The sequence below is a fragment of the Neopelma chrysocephalum genome, unplaced genomic scaffold (assembly GCF_003984885.1).
Source record: "Neopelma chrysocephalum unplaced genomic scaffold, ASM398488v2 Primary Assembly neopelma1_100, whole genome shotgun sequence".
NCBI classification, from domain to species: domain Eukaryota; kingdom Metazoa; phylum Chordata; class Aves; order Passeriformes; family Pipridae; genus Neopelma; species Neopelma chrysocephalum.
The window spans coordinates 3307177-3325487 of NW_020897763.1; the positions used below are offsets into that span (position 1 = coordinate 3307177).

An 18311-nucleotide genomic window follows, 5' to 3' on the forward strand; every position below is an offset into this window, starting at 1 on the left:
GGTTTTGCCAGGTGTGTGAGGAGCAGAAGTGTGAGGAAGAGGTTTTCCCCCTGGCCATGAATTACGTGGATCGGTTCCTGTCGTCGGTGCCCGTGCAGAAGAACCACCTGCAGCTCCTGGGGGCTGTGTGCATGCTGCTGGCCTCCAAACTGAGGGAAACCATGCCCCTGACCGTGGAGAAACTCTGCATTTACACAGACAACTCCATCACACCTCAGCAGCTCCTGGTAACCACCCTCTACCTCCTCCCCAGCTCTTCTGCATCCTGCTGCCTGCCATCCCACCTGCCTCCCTGTCCCTGCTCTTCCTCCCATTCCCTCACCTCCCTCTGCATTCCAGCCTTCTCTCCTCACTGTCCCTGCTCTTCCTCCCATTCCCTCACTTCCCCCTGCATTCCAGCCTCCTCTCCTCCTTGTCCTGCAGGGTCTGGTGCCTGTTGGTGGGGACCTTTCCACCTCCTCTGTTGTGGGGAGCAGAATTGTCCCCTCCAGGTCGCAGAGGAAGTTCCTTGTGCCTGCAGTGCTCGTTCCCAGCCCTGGGCTGTCACCCTGAGCTGTCACCCTGCACGCTCAGGCAGAAGTTCAGTTCTGAGGCTTTGAAAGGCCAAGTGTTTTCGTGTCTGGTAGAAGTTCAGGGATCCGAACCCCTTGAGTTCCACTCCCCCAGTGCAGGAGGAAACTGGAGAGCCCCTTCTCTTGGGGCCCCGGGGAGGAAACGGTCACCTGGGCTGAGAACCATCCCTGGGGACCGTTTGCCCCTGAGAATTTCTCAGGGTTACTCATCACCTTATGAAGTATCTCTGGTTTTTTTGGGGCTGGGCTGGGGTGATCTGAGTGTGATTTGTCCCCAAGGTGGGGAGTGAACCCACAAAACTTTCAGGTGTGAGCCGAGGGCAGTTCTGGTAACTGGGGAGCTCTGGGGTGAACATGGTTTTTCCAAGTGCCAGTGAAAGGCTGGGGAAAATCCCCTCACCTCCATCACCCTGTAGTCATTTGTGGGTGGTGGTTGTCTCAATTAGCACTCACGGGTGGGTGATTAATCGTGGGGAGGGGTGGGAGTGCACAGAGGAAACAGTAGCAGTTGTTGCTTCCCTGGATGCTGAGTCCTGTCAACCTCCCTGAGACCAGGAGGGAGTCACAGCCAGTTCTGGTGACTCCTGCAGCCCAGAGGGCTCCAGGGAATTGTTCTGGGTGGACACCTTGTGCCTGCATCCTGTGGGTCCCAGTCCTATTTCATTCTGATTTATTTGGTGAATTCTTGGCCAGGATTTGCTGTTCCCAGTTGAATTTGGGACCCGTTTGCAGCAATCTCCTCCCAAAGGAGGGTGGAGAGGTGCAGGTGGGGAGTGGGCAGAGCATGTGCAGCATCCCTGGAGACTTTCCTTGGCTCTCAGACTCCAGGGTTAATTCCTCCTTGCTCAGAGTCTTTCTTATTTCTTCCCCCGAGGTCTGTCAGCAGGAAGCTGTGGCCAGGCAGCACCACAATGTTCATCTTCCCTTCTCCCTCCTCCTGGGGTGGAGCTGGAGGAGGAAAGCCCTGTCTGATGCCTTTCCTTCACTGCTGATCCTTCAGGTCCCAGTCCTGGGGTTCTCCCTCCCTGGATCCTGGGTTGTTTTCAGGAGGCACAGGTGGATGGCTGGCATGGATCTCTTGGATCTCTCTGCTCCAGAATCAACTTGGAGTTGAGGTGGATGAAAATGGCTTCATTTTGAGGGTCAGAAGTCCTTTTTTGGGCTAGCCAAAGGTAGCTTTTCCAGGCAAATAGGATCCCTTTCCCACTCAGCAGTGCAGGGGTTTATTCCTGGTCGTCCAAGGGCTGAGCAGAGGCATCAGGAGCCAGCCTGGCCCTTCCAGAGGGGACCTGAGGCACTGGCACATCTCTGGGCAGGAGCTGCTCCACAGTCCATCACCTGGTGGTCAACTTTCCCTGCCCACCATGAGGAGGCTGGATTTCCATGGATTTTAAACCTGTTTGGAGCACATCCTGCTCCAATCTCCCATTGTCCTCACTGCAGAGAGGGAGGGGAGGGAACATCTGAGGACCTGTGAAGGATCTGGGCTTTGGGACCTGCTGGAGTTAGTGCTGGATTACAACACCCCGGGGCTGCTCTTCCCCCTCTGTGCTAATCAGGGGATGTTGCTGCTCTTTCACAACCTCCCAGGGTGGGGAGGGGAAGGGGAGCTTCTTCACCAAGGTTTGGACAATGGTGCATCCTCTTCCCATGGGTCGGTGCCATCCTGGACTCCAGGGGTGCTGGCTCACATTCCCAGCAGGTTTTGCTTCCTTCTCCTGCTGGGATGCTTGGCACCAGCTCAGCAGCTGAGAAGGGACACACTTGAAACAAACTCTTGAGGAGGTTATTCTAGGGAGAAGGAAATGATGCAAGGAGGGACTTGTCCATTTGGAGGAAGTTGGATTTCCGTCGGGGCGTTATCTGACCTACCTTTCCTTTTTTTTCTTTTTTTTTTTCCCTTTTTTTTCTCTTTTAATGAAGGCTTTTCTGGCCTGTGCAAGAGGGTGTTCAGCTGCTTGGGGAGAGCAGTTGTAAGTCACCTCCATCTGCCTGCTTTGCTCCTAAAACGTTGGCTTGTCTTGGAAATCTTCAACCCAAAGGTCAGTTTTGCCAATGGCCAGGAATTTCCTGGCAAAGCCTGAGGAGGATGGAGCCTCCAGGCAGATGATGAGAGGAGCAGCAGTGGCCCTGAGGGCCAGGATGAGTGAAAATAAGAGAAGTAAGAGCTGGGTAGAGAGGGATGTTCACTTGTGGTTTTCCAGAAGACACTCTGGTGTTTCCCTGCTTTCCCTTCTGCTTGTGACACAGGTGGGACAGATGTGGCTGTTTCTCCCTCTGGAATTGGTACCTTTGCCTTGACATCCAGGCTGGAACGTGCCCAGGGGATGGAAGCAGACCCCATTTCCCATTTGCAAATGGGCTTTGGAGGCTGCTCATTTCTGTAGCTGCTCTGGGGGTGGGTGCCAGGCTGCTCTCCCCACCCTCTCTGTGAGTCACCTCAGGAGCACCGAGTGTGTCACCGGGGCTGTGACAGTGTCCCATGGTCCCTTCTCAGCTGCAGGGACAATCCAGCACAGCTCCCTTTCCCTCCTGCTGCTCGGGGGGGTGGGCTCTGCTCCCAGCTGGATTTCCAGCAGGCACAGTGGGTGTGTGGGTGTTGGGAGGGCAGAGCTCGGTGTGGCTGTCACTGCATGGCAGGGGGAGCTGCCGGGACTGGCACATCCCAGAGGGAGTTTGCAGAGCTGGGAATGGAGTCAGACAGTCCCTGCCTGTGGCTGGGCTCTGTCTGAGGGGGCAGTTTGGCTGCAGGACTGTGCTCACCTGCTCTGAGCAGGGGAGGCAGCGAGAATTCTGCTCTCCTGCCTTCTTCCTTGACTCTCTGCTTTGGGATGCAGCCAGGAGGGATCAGACTTGCAGAGGGGAAGCTCTGCTCTGTGGTTTCCACCCCCTGAGATGCTGACCAGGCACGGAGAGCCCTGCCCTGGGGGGGTGGTCTTGCAGAAGGGGATCTGATGCATTCCCAGCACTGGGATGCTCCACGAGCAGCTCTGGGATGCTCCACGAGCAGTGCTGGCAGCTTTCAGCCCTTCCACGAGGAGGGTGAGCTCTGCAGGCTGGAGAAACAAAGGGACATTTTCCACTTTTCTTCCTCTCTTTCATTCCCCGGGCAGGGGCTGATTGAACGAGGTGCAGAACAAAATGCCAGGAAGAGGATGTTTTGCTCCGTCAGCCGCAAACCTGCCTGTCCTGTCCCTCGCTGCTTTTGTTCTGCTCCTTCCACAGATAAAGTGATTCAGAGGTTCTGACACGGATCTGAGGGCGGGCAGTCCCCAGGGTTAGCAGGAGAGAAGCGAGGAGCAGGGTGGTTTGGCAGGAGAGAGGCTTCCCCGAGCTAAATCCTGTGAGCTGGTGACAGTCCTTGGCGCCGGGCGCCTTCAGCTGCCGTCCCTGGAGCCAGTGGGGCCCTGGGATCAGCCTCTTGGAACAGCCAAGGGATTGGGGGTGATGGGGAGGAACCTGTGTCTGGAAAAGAGCTGCTGTGGTGCCTTGCAGAGGGACAGGCTGGCCTGGCTCAGTCCGTGTCCCAGGTGAGGTCTCGTGGCTGAGCTGCTCCTGGATCTGGATCTTCTCCTGGATCTGGATGTTCTCCTTGGGACAATATCCCGACAGGAACAGGCTCTGCCACTCCAGGGAGGGTGTTGTTGTGTGTCAAGGACACACAGTGACACGTTGGGTTGCAGCTCTGGGAGGACAGGCAGGAGCCAGAGCCTGCAGTGATGCTGGGCTGTGTCCCCTCTGCTCCGAGCTCCCCTCTCAGTCTCAGAGATCCCTTTGGGATTTGCTGGTTGTGAGGAGGGATTTCCAGGTCCTCCTGACCTCCCTGGGCCTGGGCTGTGCTCCCAGCTCAGGGCAGTGGCTGCCAGAGGTGTCAGCTGTGTCCTGTATCCCTTCCCAGGGAACTGGGCTGATGCAGGAGGAGGCATCCAGCTCTCCCAACCCTCTGGAGCCCTTGGAGGCTCCAGGTGAGCAACAGAGCTCCCCATTTCCAGTGGCTCTTTCCTGTGTGGCTGCAATTTAACCAGTGTCCAGCACCCACTGTGATCCTTGGGGGTCCCTTCCCACTCAGGATATTCTAAACCTCTGTTTCCTTCTTTTCCCAAGCCTGATCTCTCCCCTTTGCTCCAATCCCACCTCGAACCAGGCACTCAGTGACCTGTGCTGGGATCCTCAGGCTCTGGAGCTCTTTGCAAGGTTTCTTCTTGCTTTTATCCTTTGGATTTGGCTGAAAGCTCCAGCAGCCCTGGCAGGCTGGCCATCCATATGGGAGGTGGGAGCCTGTGGAGGCGAGGAATGGCTTCCTGGGTGGAAAAGTGCAGGCTGTGAAGTGGCAACCAGCACACAGGGCCTCAGGGAGGGGGCTTGGAGCAGGTTGAGCAACGCTGCTCATTTAGGCAACTCAAAGCTGGTTTGCTGTGTGAGGAGAAAGAGGGGGTTTGCAAAGAAAAGAGAAAATGAAGATCTGACCTTAGAGGAAAAAAAAAATCTCACTTCTTCAAATCCATCTGTTCTGGAGCCCTTTGGCACCTCTGGGCAGCACTGGCTGTGGAACCCCAAACTGCTGAGCAGGATGAGATCCTGGAATGGAGGCACCTGAGACAATTCCCATTTCAGCTCTGGCCTTTCTGACATACCTGGACCTCAGTGCCAAAGGCACATTTGCTGCTGATCCAGAGGATGGGAGGAAGTGGGGCTGGAGATGGTCACTGTGTCTTGGGATGTGGGGGAACTGGGACCAGCAGAGAGGGTGTAGGCTGCCTGTGGCACTGGGAAAAGGGATCCTGGGAAGACACAGTTGCCTTCTGCTGAGAGTCAGTGGCACAGTCAAACCCAGAGGTGACAGCAAAGCTGCCCAGCCCAGGAGGACAGAACGTGTGTGGTCTCTGAGCTGGATTCAGCTGCTGCTCCAGTCGCACCAGGAGACCCTGGCCCTGAGGGCAGGGCAGGGGATTGAGGGCAGGGCTCCCAAATTCTGTGCTGAGGTTCCTTGTGCACACCTTGGCTGGGTGCTGGCCCTGGGACCTGCTGGCTCTGCCAAGGGCTGCTCCAGGGCTGCCCTGCACTGTGTGTCCATGCCAGGGCTGATGCCAGGGCTGATGCCAGGGCTGGCAGAGCCAGGAGAGGCTCAGCAGGTGCCTGGAGCAGCCAGAGCTCCAGCTCAAACCCATGCAGGGCACCCAGCCTTGCCACCATCTGCTCCCCAGCTCTCAGCCAGCACTGACTGGCCCGTGGAGATGCCACAGAAGTCCCTGGTGGGTGCCTGGAGGGGGCACCTTGACTGGGAGGGAGATCTTGGCAGTCACTGGGAAGCATCAGTAGCCCTTGGCTGTGTGTTGGTGGCAGAGTTGGGAGCTGCTGTGGCTGTTCAGTGCCTCTTGCTCTGCTGAGCACAGCTGAAGGCTCTCTTGGTGGAGAAGGGATGGGATGAGTAGGGGAAGTTCTGCCAAAATGCTGCATTCCCAGCCTGGGACCCGCATCCCCAGCCCCTGAGCTCTGTTCCCTTTGCTGTGACAGGGATACCCTGGGCTGAACTGTTCTGGGAGCCTGGACATCAACCTGTCCTCTTGGGAGAAGGGATGTGGGAATGCTGTGCCTGCTGCTCCCTGCCCTGCTGTTCCCTCGGGTGCTGCAGCAGCATTGTGACCAGAGAGGGCTGTTGGTGGCTGATCCCTCTGCTCCTGGAAAGGAGAAACCACATTTATTGCTTCCTCTTCTGAGCTGTACTCCCAGCCCTGCTGCTGGAATTGTGCCACAGGCTGGGGACAGAGTGGGGACAGTCCCTCTTCCCTCCCCTGTCCCTCGGGTTGTGCTGAGCTGTCCTTCCATAACACCCCGTCCGTCCTCCCTCTGCAGCACTGGGAGCTTCTGGTCCTGGAGAAGCTGAAGTGGGACCTGGTCTCAGTGATAGCCAACGATTTCCTGCCCCACATCCTGCACCGCCTCCCGCTGCCCCTGGACAACGTGGAGCTGGTGAAGAAACATGCCCAGACCTTCATCGCCCTGTGTGCCACAGGTGGGTGCTGCCCTGCCAGGGCTGCTCCCCCCTGCCCTTTTTGGGGAGCTGAGTGCCTGCCTGCATTCCAGTCAGAGCCATTCCAGGTGGGATAATGGCCTTGGGTGCCTGAGAGATGCCAGGAAAGCCGAGCTGTGTGCCAGCCCCTTGCTGTGCCCGTGGGAGGGCGTCTGGGGCTGAATCCGAGCTTTTCTCAGCCTCTCCCTCAGTCTCTAGAGCCACCTCACCTCAGCACTTCTGGAGCTGTTGCTCTGTGGAGCTGTTGCTCTGTGGAGCTGTTGCTCTGTGGAGCTGTTGCTCAGCCCCTTTTCTTTTCCTTCACCCCCGTTTCTCCCTCCTGAGCTGCAGAGGCCCCTCTGTCAGCCCCTCTCGAGTTTTTCCGGGGGGAAATCACGATCCCAAACGCCCCGTGCATGCTCACTAAGGGCCCCTGTGTGCCCCCGTGTCCCTGCAGACTCCACGTTTGTGATGTACCCCCCGTCCATGATCGCCACGGGCAGCATCGGAGCCGCCATCCACGGGCTGAGCGTCTGCGTGAGCGGCGAGGCCGTGACGGAGCTGCTGGCTGGGATCACGGGCACTGACGTGGTGAGTGGGCACAGGGAGCAGCTGCTGGGAGCCCTCCCTCTCCTGCCGCCCCTTCTGAGAGGAAGAACTTTTCCGTGGAGGGTGGCAGAGCGCTGGGAAGGGGGAGGTGTGCACTCTCCCTCTCTGGAAATGTCACAACCCCACCCGGACACGTCCCTGTGTCACCTGCTCCAGGTGACCCTGCCTTGGCAGGGGGGTGGGACTGGGTGCACTCCAGAGGACCCTTCCAGCCCAAACTGGTCTGTGATTCTTTGCAACTGGGCTGTTTGATGGTGGTGCTGACCCTGGTTCGAGGAGAGCCAGGGGAAGAGGGAGCGTCCCTAAACCAGCCGCCTCCGGCAGCCCCGTGGCCGCGGTGGCTCCTGCCTGGGCAGGGCAGGGTGGGCTGGGGGAGCCTTTGAAATGCCACACAAAGGGCAGCGTCTGTTCCCTGCGCGGGCAGGTGTTGGCAGGATCGGGTTGACGGGGTGGGAAGGGGCAGAGGGAGGCTCCGGGCTCGGCATCTGCTCCCCTCTGCGGTGTCCGGTTGCAGGTGCCCAGGGCTGGGAGGGAAGGGGGGGCATCTGCCAGCCCCTGCACTGCCCCTGGAGAAGGGAAGGAGGATCCTGTTGGGCTCCCCAGGTCGCTCCTGCTGCAGCAATGGGGAGCTTTCCCTCTGCCAGGGCCCCCTTTGATGTCTCCTCCTGCCGTGGGGTCGGTTACAGTCCCCTGGCAGGGCTGGGCTGGGCTGGGGGGGTTCCACGAGCCTTTGTCCGGGCGGGAGGACGGGCGGGAGGCTCCCGAGCCGCCTGTGCCGATGGAATGGTTTTGTTTTCAGGAGAATCACTGCAGCCACCTGCTCACAAGCTGCTGCGGGCACGGGGCAGGGGCTGCAACCTGCTCCAGGTCAGGGCTGGGGGGGGAACAGGTGGGAAGCAGGGAGGGAACCGAAATGGAGCCGAAACGGAGCCTGGCACAGCCCTGCCACCCTCCCTCCCTCCCCAGGGCATCTGCTGTGCTCCCAGCAAACAGCTCCTGCCCAGGCAGGATTATGGCAGCTCCTGGAGGATCCTGGGATGTGCCCACAGCCTTGCAGGGCTCCCTGTGGAGCCCCTGCCCGTGGCCTCCCGTGTCTGTTGGTGCAGATGCTTCTCCCTGAGCCTTGTGGTGTCCCCGGGCTGTGACTCAGTTTCCCCCCCTGGCTCCAGCTGGAAGGGTGACCCCCTTCCTGCAGCTGCTGAGGCCCAGCAGGGCAGGGCTGGGGGTGCAGGGCTGGGCCAGCTCCGGGGCCAGCAGGAGCCTGGGGCTGGCTTTGGCATCTCTGCCAAAATTGCCAATGGAGAGCCCGGGAGTGGGTTTGCAGTGGTGATGGAGAGCCTGGGGATGGATTTGCAGTGGTGATGGAGAGCCTGGGGGTGGACTGGCCGTGGTGACAGAGCCCAGGGCTGGTGGCCCTGTCCCTGGTGCTCCCAGGAGGAGGCTGTGCTGACGGGAAGCCGGGCTGGGGGAGCGGGCAGGGGGAGCTGGGCGTTGCTATTTTCGCTCGCCACATCCTCTGTCGGTTTCTAAGAACCGCCGGCGGATTCCTGGTAAGAGATTTCGGGGTGTGACAATGTCCCCGAGGTGTGACAATGTCCCTGAGGTGTGAGCTGCCCCCGAGCTCCCCGGGCTGGGCTGTGCCCGGCGCTGACACCTCGGAGCATCCGGGGGGCTCCAGCGTCCGAGTGGGAGTTTCCTCCTCTGGTTACAGCTCGTGTGGGGGGAAAATACACGGCGAGATTTGCATTTGTGATGAGTGGTGGTGCTGCCTGCAGCCCCCTGAGCCTCCCTGTGAGCAGGGCTGGGGTGTCCCCCAGCGCTGGGGTGGGTCCCTAGGGGATGCACGGGGGAAGACGGGAAACCTGGTGAGAAGGAAACCTTGTGAGAAGCTGTGTGGCCACAGGATCGTCCTCCCAGCATGGTTGGGATGTGGTGGTTTTCGGGTCAGGGAGGTCCCTGCCTCAGAGGCCCCCAGAGGGAGGCAGTGCCCATCAGCCAGGGCATCCAGCTGGATTCCTGTGCCCAGCTCTGCTGCAGGAGCACCCCGAGCTCTGGGAGAGCTGGGCTGAAGGGCCTGGGGAGGCAGGGGGGCTGCAGGCCACTGTGGATCTGGGAAGTTTTGGGTTGTAAAGGCCAATCCCAGCCTGTGCAGAGCTGCTCTGCCCTTGCCATGATCCTGACATCACACCCTGCTTCCAGGCACGAGGCCGGATGCATTGGGAAGCTCAGATGGGCACAATGTTTCTTCCTGGAGAATGTGCTCAAACAGGGGAGGTGGGGAGAGGACAACCAGAGCACAGGGCTTCGCCTGGGGAGGGGCCCAAAGCGCAGACAAGCTGGAGATTCCCCTGGGTGGAGAAAAGCTCCTTTGTCCTGTGTGTTTGGATGCTCCAGGGATCGGAGATGCAGCCCAGCAGCTGCTCGGAGCGATTCCTAAGGCTCCCACCTCCGAGGAGCAGAGAACTGAAGCCTCTTGTCTCTCTCTCCCTCTCTCCCCAGGACTGCCTGAAGGCCTGCCAGGAGCAGATCGAGGCAGCCTTAGCCGAGAGCCTGAAGCAGGCGTCGCAGTGCCAGCAGGAGTTCAGCGCCAAGGCGGCGGCGTACGAGGGCAGCCAACCCACGGGCACCCCCACGGATGTCACCGACGTCAACCTGTGACCAGCCCCCGGCCCCGAGAGCCGCCCCTCGCCCCGGGCACCCCCAGCTCACCACATCCCACCCGCCCGGCCTGTGCCCGCCTGGGATCCCTCCTGCCCACTGCCGTGGGTGGCTTGGGGTGAAGCGACTGGATTTGTGGTGTCGGGGCGCCAGAATGCTGGGGAGGGGAGCAGGACCCCCAGAAGAAGTTGGAGTTGTTTCTCTGTTGGTGTTTCCCTGGCTCTCGGGGGTGTTTACGGTGACTTCCAGCCCCGCGTGGGCCACAAATCATGGACGGCGAGCCCCGACCTGCCCTGTGGGACCAAACCCCTCACAGCCCCCAACTCCTCCCCCGGCCGGGGCTGCAGGGCCGTGGGAGGGACCTGCATGTCCTCCTCAATGTCCCCCCTGGGCAGGGGGGCTCTGGACCCACAGGGTTCCCTTCAGGAGGGAGCAGCTGCTCGGTGGCCCCTCGGTCCCCGTTGCTTCGTGCCAGATTCCTGCAGCTCCGGGGGGAGTTGTGTGGCTGCTTCTGCTTGGAGGGGAACTGTGGGGCTTGTTTGTTATTGCTGTTGGGTTTGGGATTTTTTGGGGACGTGCTCCCTGTCTGTGTGGACGGCAGGAGGGTCCTGGCCTTGGGAGGGGGCAGGTTTGGGTGCTGTCCCCTCGGATTTCGCTGGCCCACGGAGGCTGCTTAATTTATTAACTGCTGGGAAATAGGGAGGGAGGAGACATGGCATTCCTTGCTGTGGGGCCTGGATGCTGCTCTGCTCTCCTCCCAAAAAAGTGCCTTCCCCCTTCATCCCTTCCCTGGCTCCCTGGGCAATGGGAGACTCTCACTTGGAAGCTGGTTGGTCCTTTGGTAGCTTAGGCATCAGACTAGGATTTAAGGAATACCTTTGAATGTGCTGCTATAGTCTGGGATGCATCTCCACCTTCCCAGGGCAGGGATCTCGGATCACACTCAGGAGGGGGGGCTGTGTATCCATGTGGATCCGAGCTGTACCCTGAGAGGGTGGAAAACTTGCTGCGCACTTGAGTTGGAAAAGCAATTACTGCGTTTTTTGTATTGTTGTTGTTGATGATCCTGTTAGTTTTTTATAAAAAGTGTTTTTTAAAAAAATAATGCTGCTTTTCTATGAGAGAACCATTACAGAGTGGAATTGTATTAACCAGGAGAAGCCAGAGACTCCGCAGGGATGAGGCAGACGCTGCTGCCTGGGGACCTCTGGACATGTGGCTCCATGGCTGTTGTCCTCCCGTGGGAGATGTGGAAAAGGAGGTAGAAATCTTCCCTTTTGGATGCCACTAGATACAAAAATCAGGCAGAAAAAGGTGGGGCTGCTGCTCCTCCCCGAGCCTGCCTTGTCCAGAAGGGCCCCGGAGCCGCTGCCTCCTGCCAGCAGGAGGGCTGGGACAGAGCCTGGCTGTGCAAAAGGAAATGTTTTTTATATATAAATGAATTTTTAATTTAAGAGTAAACTGGTTTGGTGTTCACTCCGCTGCTGGGAGAGCCAGAGAACCCTGTGATGTTGCAATAAAGTATTTTAAAGAAGACTGAGAGGCTCGAGTGTGATTCCCAGGGCAGAGCTCAGATCTCTGTCCCTCGATGGCACTGGGCTGGGCCCCCCATCACCTGAGGGATCCCTCGGGGAGGCTCCAGCCTTGTGTTTCCCAGGATGGAACAGGGAGAGGGCAGGCAGGGCACCCCCAGCCTCACTGAGAGGTTCCCAGGTAAGTGCAGCCTGTGGGACACAGGGGAAGGTCCCCCCTGGGTTTTCCAGCGAAGGTGGCACATGGGCAGATGCCACGAGCAGGCTGGGCATGAGGCCTCCATGGGCAGGTGAGGGCAGTGGCCCCATGGCTTCACCAGCCTCGCCAGGAGGAGGTAAATAAACCCTGTGAGTGTGGGGGGGAAGTCCCTGGGGCAGGGAGGGGGCCAGCATTCCAGAGGCTGGTGGGGACAGGGACAGGTCAGGCGGGGCAGGGACAGTCCAGGACACGCAGGGATGTGGCTGCAGGGCAGAACCAGCCCTGACTGACCAGCATGGCTCTGGTTTTATTTTCCAGTCCAGGAACAAGCCCAACTCTGTCAGTGCTGGTGGCACCAGGACCCTGGGTGGGACAGGGGCTGCCTCGTGCTGTGACAAGCAGCACAGGGAGCTCAGTCCAGCCCCATGGGCACAGTCCATTCCCAGTGACCGCTCGGAGCAGGAGGATCCAGGACGGATGTTCCTGCATCCAGCAGCATCCCGGGAGCAGGTCAGGCCGCAGCTTTTCCCTGGCCCTGCTCACTCCATGGCCACGGGCTCCTGCCCCTCCACGTCCCGCGTCTTGGAGTTCATGAGCTCCCTGCGGATCTCGGGCGAGATCTGAGGGTGGCTGTGGAACTTGAGCAGCTCCAGCAGGGCCTCCTTCTGCTCCGAGGACAGGTCCTCCTTGTAGCGCTGGGCGAAGGCCAGGAAGCTCTGGTGCCACAGCACGGGCAGCACCCGCTGGTCCGTGCGGAAGGCCAGGAAGTGGAACACGAGGGCGTCGACCACGCGGAAGGGCAGCGCGTACTTCTTGTCGATGAGCAGGCGCAGGAAGATGCTGTTGGCACCGCTGTACTGCATCTCTGCCAGCTTCAGCATGGCTGCACTGCGGGCACAGGGAGAGGGGTCAGGGGGGCTGGAACCACAGGGACAGAGGAGGGGGCCAGGAAGGAGCCGCAGGGAGCAAGGAGGGAGCACAGGGGTCAGAGGGGCTGGAGCCACGGGGATGGAGGAGGGAGCATGGGGGGGGAGTGGGGCCAGGCAGGAGCCACAGGGACCAAGGAGAGGGTCGGGGGGCTGGGCTGGAGCCACGGGGCACCAGGCACCCGGACGCAAAGCTGAGCCTTGACTCTCAACCCTCGAGGGAGCTGAGTGACCCCCCACCACTTCCAAGGGGCTGGAGAGGCTGAGGGATAGATCCAAGGTGCTTCCCAGGGTGCCCGAAGGAGAAGCTTTGCCCCACGCACCCCCCCCAGCCCCTCACCTGGAGTGCAGGACGGGGATGGAGCACTTGGTGAGGATGCTGCCGATGATGACGGCCTCCCGCAGCGTGCACGTGCCCGACTCACACAGGGGCAGGAGGATCCCTGCGGAGGGGAGAGTCAGGCAAAAACCCCACCAGGCACCCAGACAAGCCCCAGATCAGCCCCTGCAGGAGCCCCTACCCTTGAACCAGGCTGCTGGCTTGAACAGGGCCTTCTTCAGAGCCATGTACAGGTGGAAGTTGAGCCGCTTGTACTCGGCGATGTCGTCCCGGACCCGCGGCAGCAGCACCAGGTTGTAGAACCTCTGGGCCATCCTCTCCTTCAGGTTGGATGAAAATATCCTGGGAACACCAAAGCACGGAGGGAGGGGTGGGGAAAAGGGGCCAAACAGGGAAAGGGTGGTGTTCTGTAAATCTGATTCCAACTATGGAAAGGAAAAGCAAAATGAGTCAGGGGCTCATGTCAGAGGCTCCCTGAGGTGACCTGACCTTACCTGGTGGCCTGGTACATGGCAGCGGCTGTCCACGCCTCTGGCTCGGTGATGTAGAGGATCTGCTCCCAGTTGGACAAGGCAGGAATGATTTTAAATGCCTTGGGGAGCTTCCCACTCCTGTATTTGGACAGCACCTTCAAAGACACGGATACAGGCCATGGCTGTGGGCACTGCCAGCAGGGCTGTCCCCTCCCTCAGCACCTCAGGGGGGTGGCTGAAGGTTCAGCTGCTCCGGCCTCACCTCCCTGACCCCTCTGTAGACCTCCAGGACACGGGGATCCAGCTGGGGCATGGGGCAGCCCGAGACCTCCGACAGCACCGTCTCCACCTCCGTCTTCTTCTCCGTGAGCTTCTCCATGATGATGTCAGCCAGGGTGCGCCTGGGCACGGGATGGGGTGAGCGGGGGGCCAGGAGGAGCTGACAGGGGATGGGGTGAGTCGGGGACTGACAAGGGGCAGGGGGCAAGTCGGGGGTCATGCGGGACTGATATGGGACGAGGGTGAGTCGGGGACTGTCACAAGATGGGGATGAGTTGGGGTCTGACAAGGGACAGAGGGTGAGTCGGGGGCTCTGTGGGACTGACAGGGGATGGGGTGAGCAGGGGGCCGGGGGTGGCTGACAGGGGACAAGGTGAATTGGGGGCTGACAGGGCGTGAGTTGGGGGCTGCCATGGGGCACGAGTGAGTTGGGGGCCGTGCAGGGAAGCAGCCCCTGCCCCGGTGCAGCGCCTTTCCTGGCGGTTCCTCACCTCAGCGGCGGGTTCTTGTTCATGAACATCTCGATGGCCTTCTCGTCCTCGGGGTCCACCTCCACCTCCCCGCCGTACTCCCCGCCCCGTCCCGCCGCCGCCGCCGCCTTCTCCAGCGAGGGCCATTCCTCATCGTCCTCCGAGTCCGAGCCGGGACCTGCGGGGACCGCCGGGGGCTGAGCCGGGGCCGCGCACCCTCGGGGATGCCGGGGAGGGTGTCCCGGGGGGGGCTCGGGGGTCTCACCCAAGGCCGCGCTGCGCTGCCGGGGGGCTGCGGGCGCCCCGGGGCCGTGCTCGGCCTCCAGCTCCTCCTGCTGCCGCCGCGCCTGCTCCAGGATGCGCCGGGACAGCCGCGCGTCCACGAACCCGTCCCCGCCACCATCCTCCTTCTCCTCCTCCTCCCGCCCGGCCCCGCCGCGCTTCCCCCGCGCCCGGGCCCGCGGGGCCGCGTCCTGCAGGATCTGCTCGGCCAAGGGCAGCGCCGGGGGGACAGGGCCGGAGCCCCGCGCCCGCCGGGCCTTGGGCATTGCGGGGGTCGGGGAAGGGAAACCGAGACCGGGACCGGGAAAGGGGAACAGACACGTGGGTGCTCGCCCCGCCCGTTCCGGGGTGGCCCCTTCCCGGTGCCTGTTCGCCCCGCCCGTTCCGCCGGCGGCACCGGGACCATGGGGGTCACCTGGTGAGGGCGGGGGGGCTCCGGGAGGGACGGGGCAGCCCCGGGGGGCTCCCAGTGGAGGTGGGATCGGCACCGGTGAGGGGCTCCCGGCGGTGGGAGGGCAGCGCCCGTGACCCCCCATCCCGTGTCCCCCAGCGTGTCGCAGGTGCCGGTGGCCGAGGGCAAGAGCGTGCAGCAGACGGTGGAGCTGCTGGCGCGGCGGCTGGAGGCGCTGGGCGCGGACAAGCAGGGCACCTTCGGCGTGGACTGCGAGACCTACCACACGGCCGGGGCCATCGGCACCCAGGGTGAGCACCGGCACCGGGGGGCTCCGCCGGGCTTCTCACCTCCTTCCCCCCCCCTTTTGCTTTTTTCCCCCCATTTCCCTTTTCGTCTTTCCCTTTTCCTTCTCCTTCCCTTCCTTTTCGTCCTTTCTCTTTACTCCTTACCTTCCTCCTCCTTCCCTGCCTTCCCTGGAGGTGTTTAAGAGGCGCCGTCAGTCACTGGGTGATCTGTTCGCTGGGTGATGCGGTTCGATGGTTTAGAGGTTACAGTGGCAGTGTGGGGCTGGTGGTTGGACTTGAAGATCTTGAAGGTCTCCTCCAACTTTGACGATTCTGTGATTCCACTGTTCCTTTTCCTTCCTCTCCCCTTTTCCCTTCTCCTTCCTTCCCCCTGGACTCCCACGTCCTTTTCAGACCCTGCTGTGACAGTCAGAGGTGGCTCAGTGGCCTTGAGCCCATGCAGCCCCAGGCTCTGCTCAGCCAGCGTTCCTGAACAGAGCAGTTTGGAGCTTCCAGAGCAGCTTTTGCCTACTCTTTCTGCAGCTGGAACTTGCACATCTCCGTGGAGGAGAGGCCGAGCCCAGGCTCCCTCTGTGCCCATGGGCAGGGGGTGCCCAGCCAGGGATGGGTGCTGGGTGCTCTTGGCTGATTCCCCCCAGACTCCAGAATCGTGCTGGTGTTGTCCTGGGGCACCAGAGCATTTAGTTTTCCCAGTAAACCTTCAGAATGAAATCCCATCTATTCCCTGAATGGCTGGATAACATAACATCCGTGTGAGGATGCAGAGTTAAAGCACCAAGGGGGACACAAGGAGGACCAGGTGCTGCTTTCGGGCGGGTACAAGCACGGGGGTGCTGGTTTCCCAGCCCGGATCCCCTCACTGTCATTCCAGGGCAGACAGGGAAGCTGATGTACGTGATGCACAACTCCGAGTACCCCCTGAGCTGCTTCGCCCTCTTCGAGAACGGGCCCTGCCTCGTGGCCGACGCCAACTTCGACACCCTCATGGTGAAGCTCAAGGGCTTCTTCCAGAACGCCAAGGCCAACAAGATCGAGAGCCGCGGCACCCGCTACCAGTACTGCGACTTCCTGGTGAAACTGGGCACCGTCACCATGGGGCCCAGCGCCAGGGGCATATCCGTGGAGGTGAGGGGCCTCTGGGAAGGGTGGGGAATACAAGGACACGCAGGGAAATTCCATGAGGGAGGACAGAGGAGGAAGGTTTAGGGGTGACTGAATTGTGGCCGTCCAGTGAGCTGAAAAGGAAGATGGAGAGACACTATTTTACAAGGTCCTGGAGGGGCAGGACAAGGGGGAATGGCTTTACACTGACAGAGGGCAGGCTTAGATGGGATATTGGGAAGGAATTCTTGGCTGGGAGGGTGGGGAGGCCCTGGCACGGGTTGCCCAGAGAAGCTTTGGCTGCCCCATCCCTGGGGCAAGGCCAGGTTGGATGGGGTTACCCCTCCGTGTTCCATGCTAAACACTCTGGGATGTTTTCATGGAAAGCACGCCCGGCAGCGAGGCAGGGAGCAGGGCAGTGCCCCTCCCGCCAGCTCCAGGGCTGTGGGCTGTGTTCCCAGGTGGAATACTGCCCCTGTGTGATCGCCAACGACTGCTGGAACCTGCTCATGGAGTTCATGCAGAGCTTCATGGGGAGCCACACGCCCGGGATCCCGTCGGTGTTCGGGGCCAAGCACGACAGCGTGTACAGCCCCGGGGACACCATGGTGCAGTACATGGAGCTCTTCAACAAGATCCGCAAGCAGCAGCAGGTGCCCGTGGCTGGGATCAGGTGAGAGGATTCCCTGGAGCTCCTCTGGATGCACCCTCCTTGCTGCCTGCCCGGCAGGATCGGGAGTCCCTCCGAAACGCGGCACGGGATGGTTTTTTTTCTTCTGCATCTTCTCCTTCCCCTGGTTCAAAGCAGAGTTTTCCAGTGCTGTGTGTGTTTCTGGTTGTTCTCCATGGTTTGGAGCGTGTCTGGGATTGGATCCATGGTTCTGTGGATTGGTTCAGTGGTTCTTTGGGCAGTGCTTCGTGCAGGGAATCAGTGTCCATCAGCAGGAAACTGCAGGAAAAGGAGAAATTCCAGCCAAACACAAGGGCAGAGCTTCTGTGACTGCAAACAGCTACGGAACAGAGCTTTTAATTTTTTACTTTTTTTTTTTTAATATCCACATAAAAGTGTCTTCTTTTATTTCACCCCAATAAACCTGTATTTTTGGAGGAGTCTCTGCCGCATTCTGCTTCCAATTACCCCCTTGATGTCAGTGGGTTTCCACGGGGGCGAGGATGAGGAGGATTTAGTCCTTCACGTCTCAGCAAAGCCTGTTGGTCTCCATTCTGGGATCAGCTGCCTCATGTTGCTCTGGGGCTTTTTTGCTTTATTGATGGACCAGATTACTCTTTTGAGGTCCCCGTCACCTCAGGGACCCTGTGGGGTTCCCCCACATCACCTCAGAGCCCCATCTCAGCATCTTTGTCACCTCAGAGCCACCTCTGGGTCCCCCTGTCACCTCAGGGACCCTGTGAGGTGCCCCCCCCGAATCACCTCAGGGTCTGCATCAACCTCAGAGCCCCCACAGCCCCCCTTGGACCTTCCCCCATCACCTCAGGGGCCCTGTGAGCTGCCCCCCACCCTCCCATCCCTCTGGAACCTCAGGGACCCTGTGGGGTGCCCCCCCATCACCTCAGAGCCCCCACGGCCCCGCCATCCCCTCAGGGTCCGCCATCACCTCAGAGCCCACCCCGTCACCTCAGGGACCCCGCGGGGCGCCTCCCGCCGCCCCGCAAGCCCCCGAGGAGCCCCCGCGCCGTCCCTTTAAGAGCCCCTTTGTCTCCGAGACACCTTTATTTACCCTCCCGCGACTCGCCCGAAGTTCGGCCCCGCGGTTTCACAAAGCGCGGCGCGTCACGGGGCGGGACTCGAACCCGCGCCGGCGCCCATTGAGCAGCGCCCCCTGGCGGCCGCGCAGACTGCGTACGTCCCGCCGGCGGCGAGCCCGCTACGCAAAGGGCGCGCGTGCCCTACGCAAAGGGCGCGCGGGGCCCCCGTAAGGAGCAACGGGCGCTGCGCTGCGCAATTGGCGTAAGCGGCGGGCAGCGGGGGGCGGGAGCCGGCGCTGAGTGACGCGCTCCCCGGCCAATGGCGAGGCGGGGCGGGGCGCGGCGGCCAATGGGCGGGGAGAGGGGGCGTGGCCGGCGCGGGCGTCTCGCGCTGGGTGACAGCTCGCGCGTGCTGGTGATGGCGGTAAATAAAGGGGACGGGAGGGGGGGGGGG

General features: G+C 61.0%; 4 protein-coding genes across 7 annotated transcripts in view; 3 read left to right on the forward strand and 1 right to left on the reverse strand.

Moving 5' to 3' along the window:
- Window positions 1-9907, forward strand: part of CCND3 (cyclin D3) — a 36414-nt gene extending 26507 nt beyond the window's left edge. For both annotated transcript variants that reach the window (XM_027695212.1, XM_027695211.1), the window contains exons 2-5: window positions 12-227; window positions 6426-6585; window positions 7040-7173; window positions 9691-9907. In XM_027695212.1, the coding sequence (XP_027551013.1) occupies window positions 57-227; window positions 6426-6585; window positions 7040-7173; window positions 9691-9849 (624 nt within the window). In that variant the 5' untranslated portion in view covers window positions 12-56 and the 3' untranslated portion in view covers window positions 9850-9907. The remainder of the gene's footprint in view (window positions 1-11; window positions 228-6425; window positions 6586-7039; window positions 7174-9690) is intronic.
- A 1931-nt stretch (window positions 9908-11838) lies between these two features.
- Window positions 11839-14631, reverse strand: BYSL (bystin like). Its single transcript, XM_027695174.1, has 7 exons — window positions 14334-14631; window positions 14090-14246; window positions 13582-13720; window positions 13341-13474; window positions 13028-13188; window positions 12847-12949; window positions 11839-12468 (listed from the first exon to the last, which is right to left on the reverse strand). The coding sequence occupies exons 1-7, from the start codon at window positions 14614-14616 to the stop codon at window positions 12120-12122; spliced, it is 1326 nt and encodes a 441-aa protein (XP_027550975.1). The 5' UTR covers window positions 14617-14631; the 3' UTR covers window positions 11839-12119.
- A 28-nt stretch (window positions 14632-14659) lies between these two features.
- On the forward strand, window positions 14660-17258 carry MED20 (mediator complex subunit 20). Its single transcript, XM_027695227.1, has 4 exons — window positions 14660-14768; window positions 14901-15052; window positions 15921-16174; window positions 16612-17258. The coding sequence occupies exons 1-4, from the start codon at window positions 14755-14757 to the stop codon at window positions 16825-16827; spliced, it is 636 nt and encodes a 211-aa protein (XP_027551028.1). The 5' UTR covers window positions 14660-14754; the 3' UTR covers window positions 16828-17258.
- A 975-nt stretch (window positions 17259-18233) lies between these two features.
- USP49 (ubiquitin specific peptidase 49) overlaps window positions 18234-18311 on the forward strand; it is a 22646-nt gene continuing 22568 nt past the window's right edge. For all 3 annotated transcript variants that reach the window (XR_003536182.1, XR_003536183.1, XM_027695165.1), the window contains exon 1: window positions 18234-18281. The gene's annotated coding sequence lies outside the window, so the exon portion shown is untranslated. The remainder of the gene's footprint in view (window positions 18282-18311) is intronic.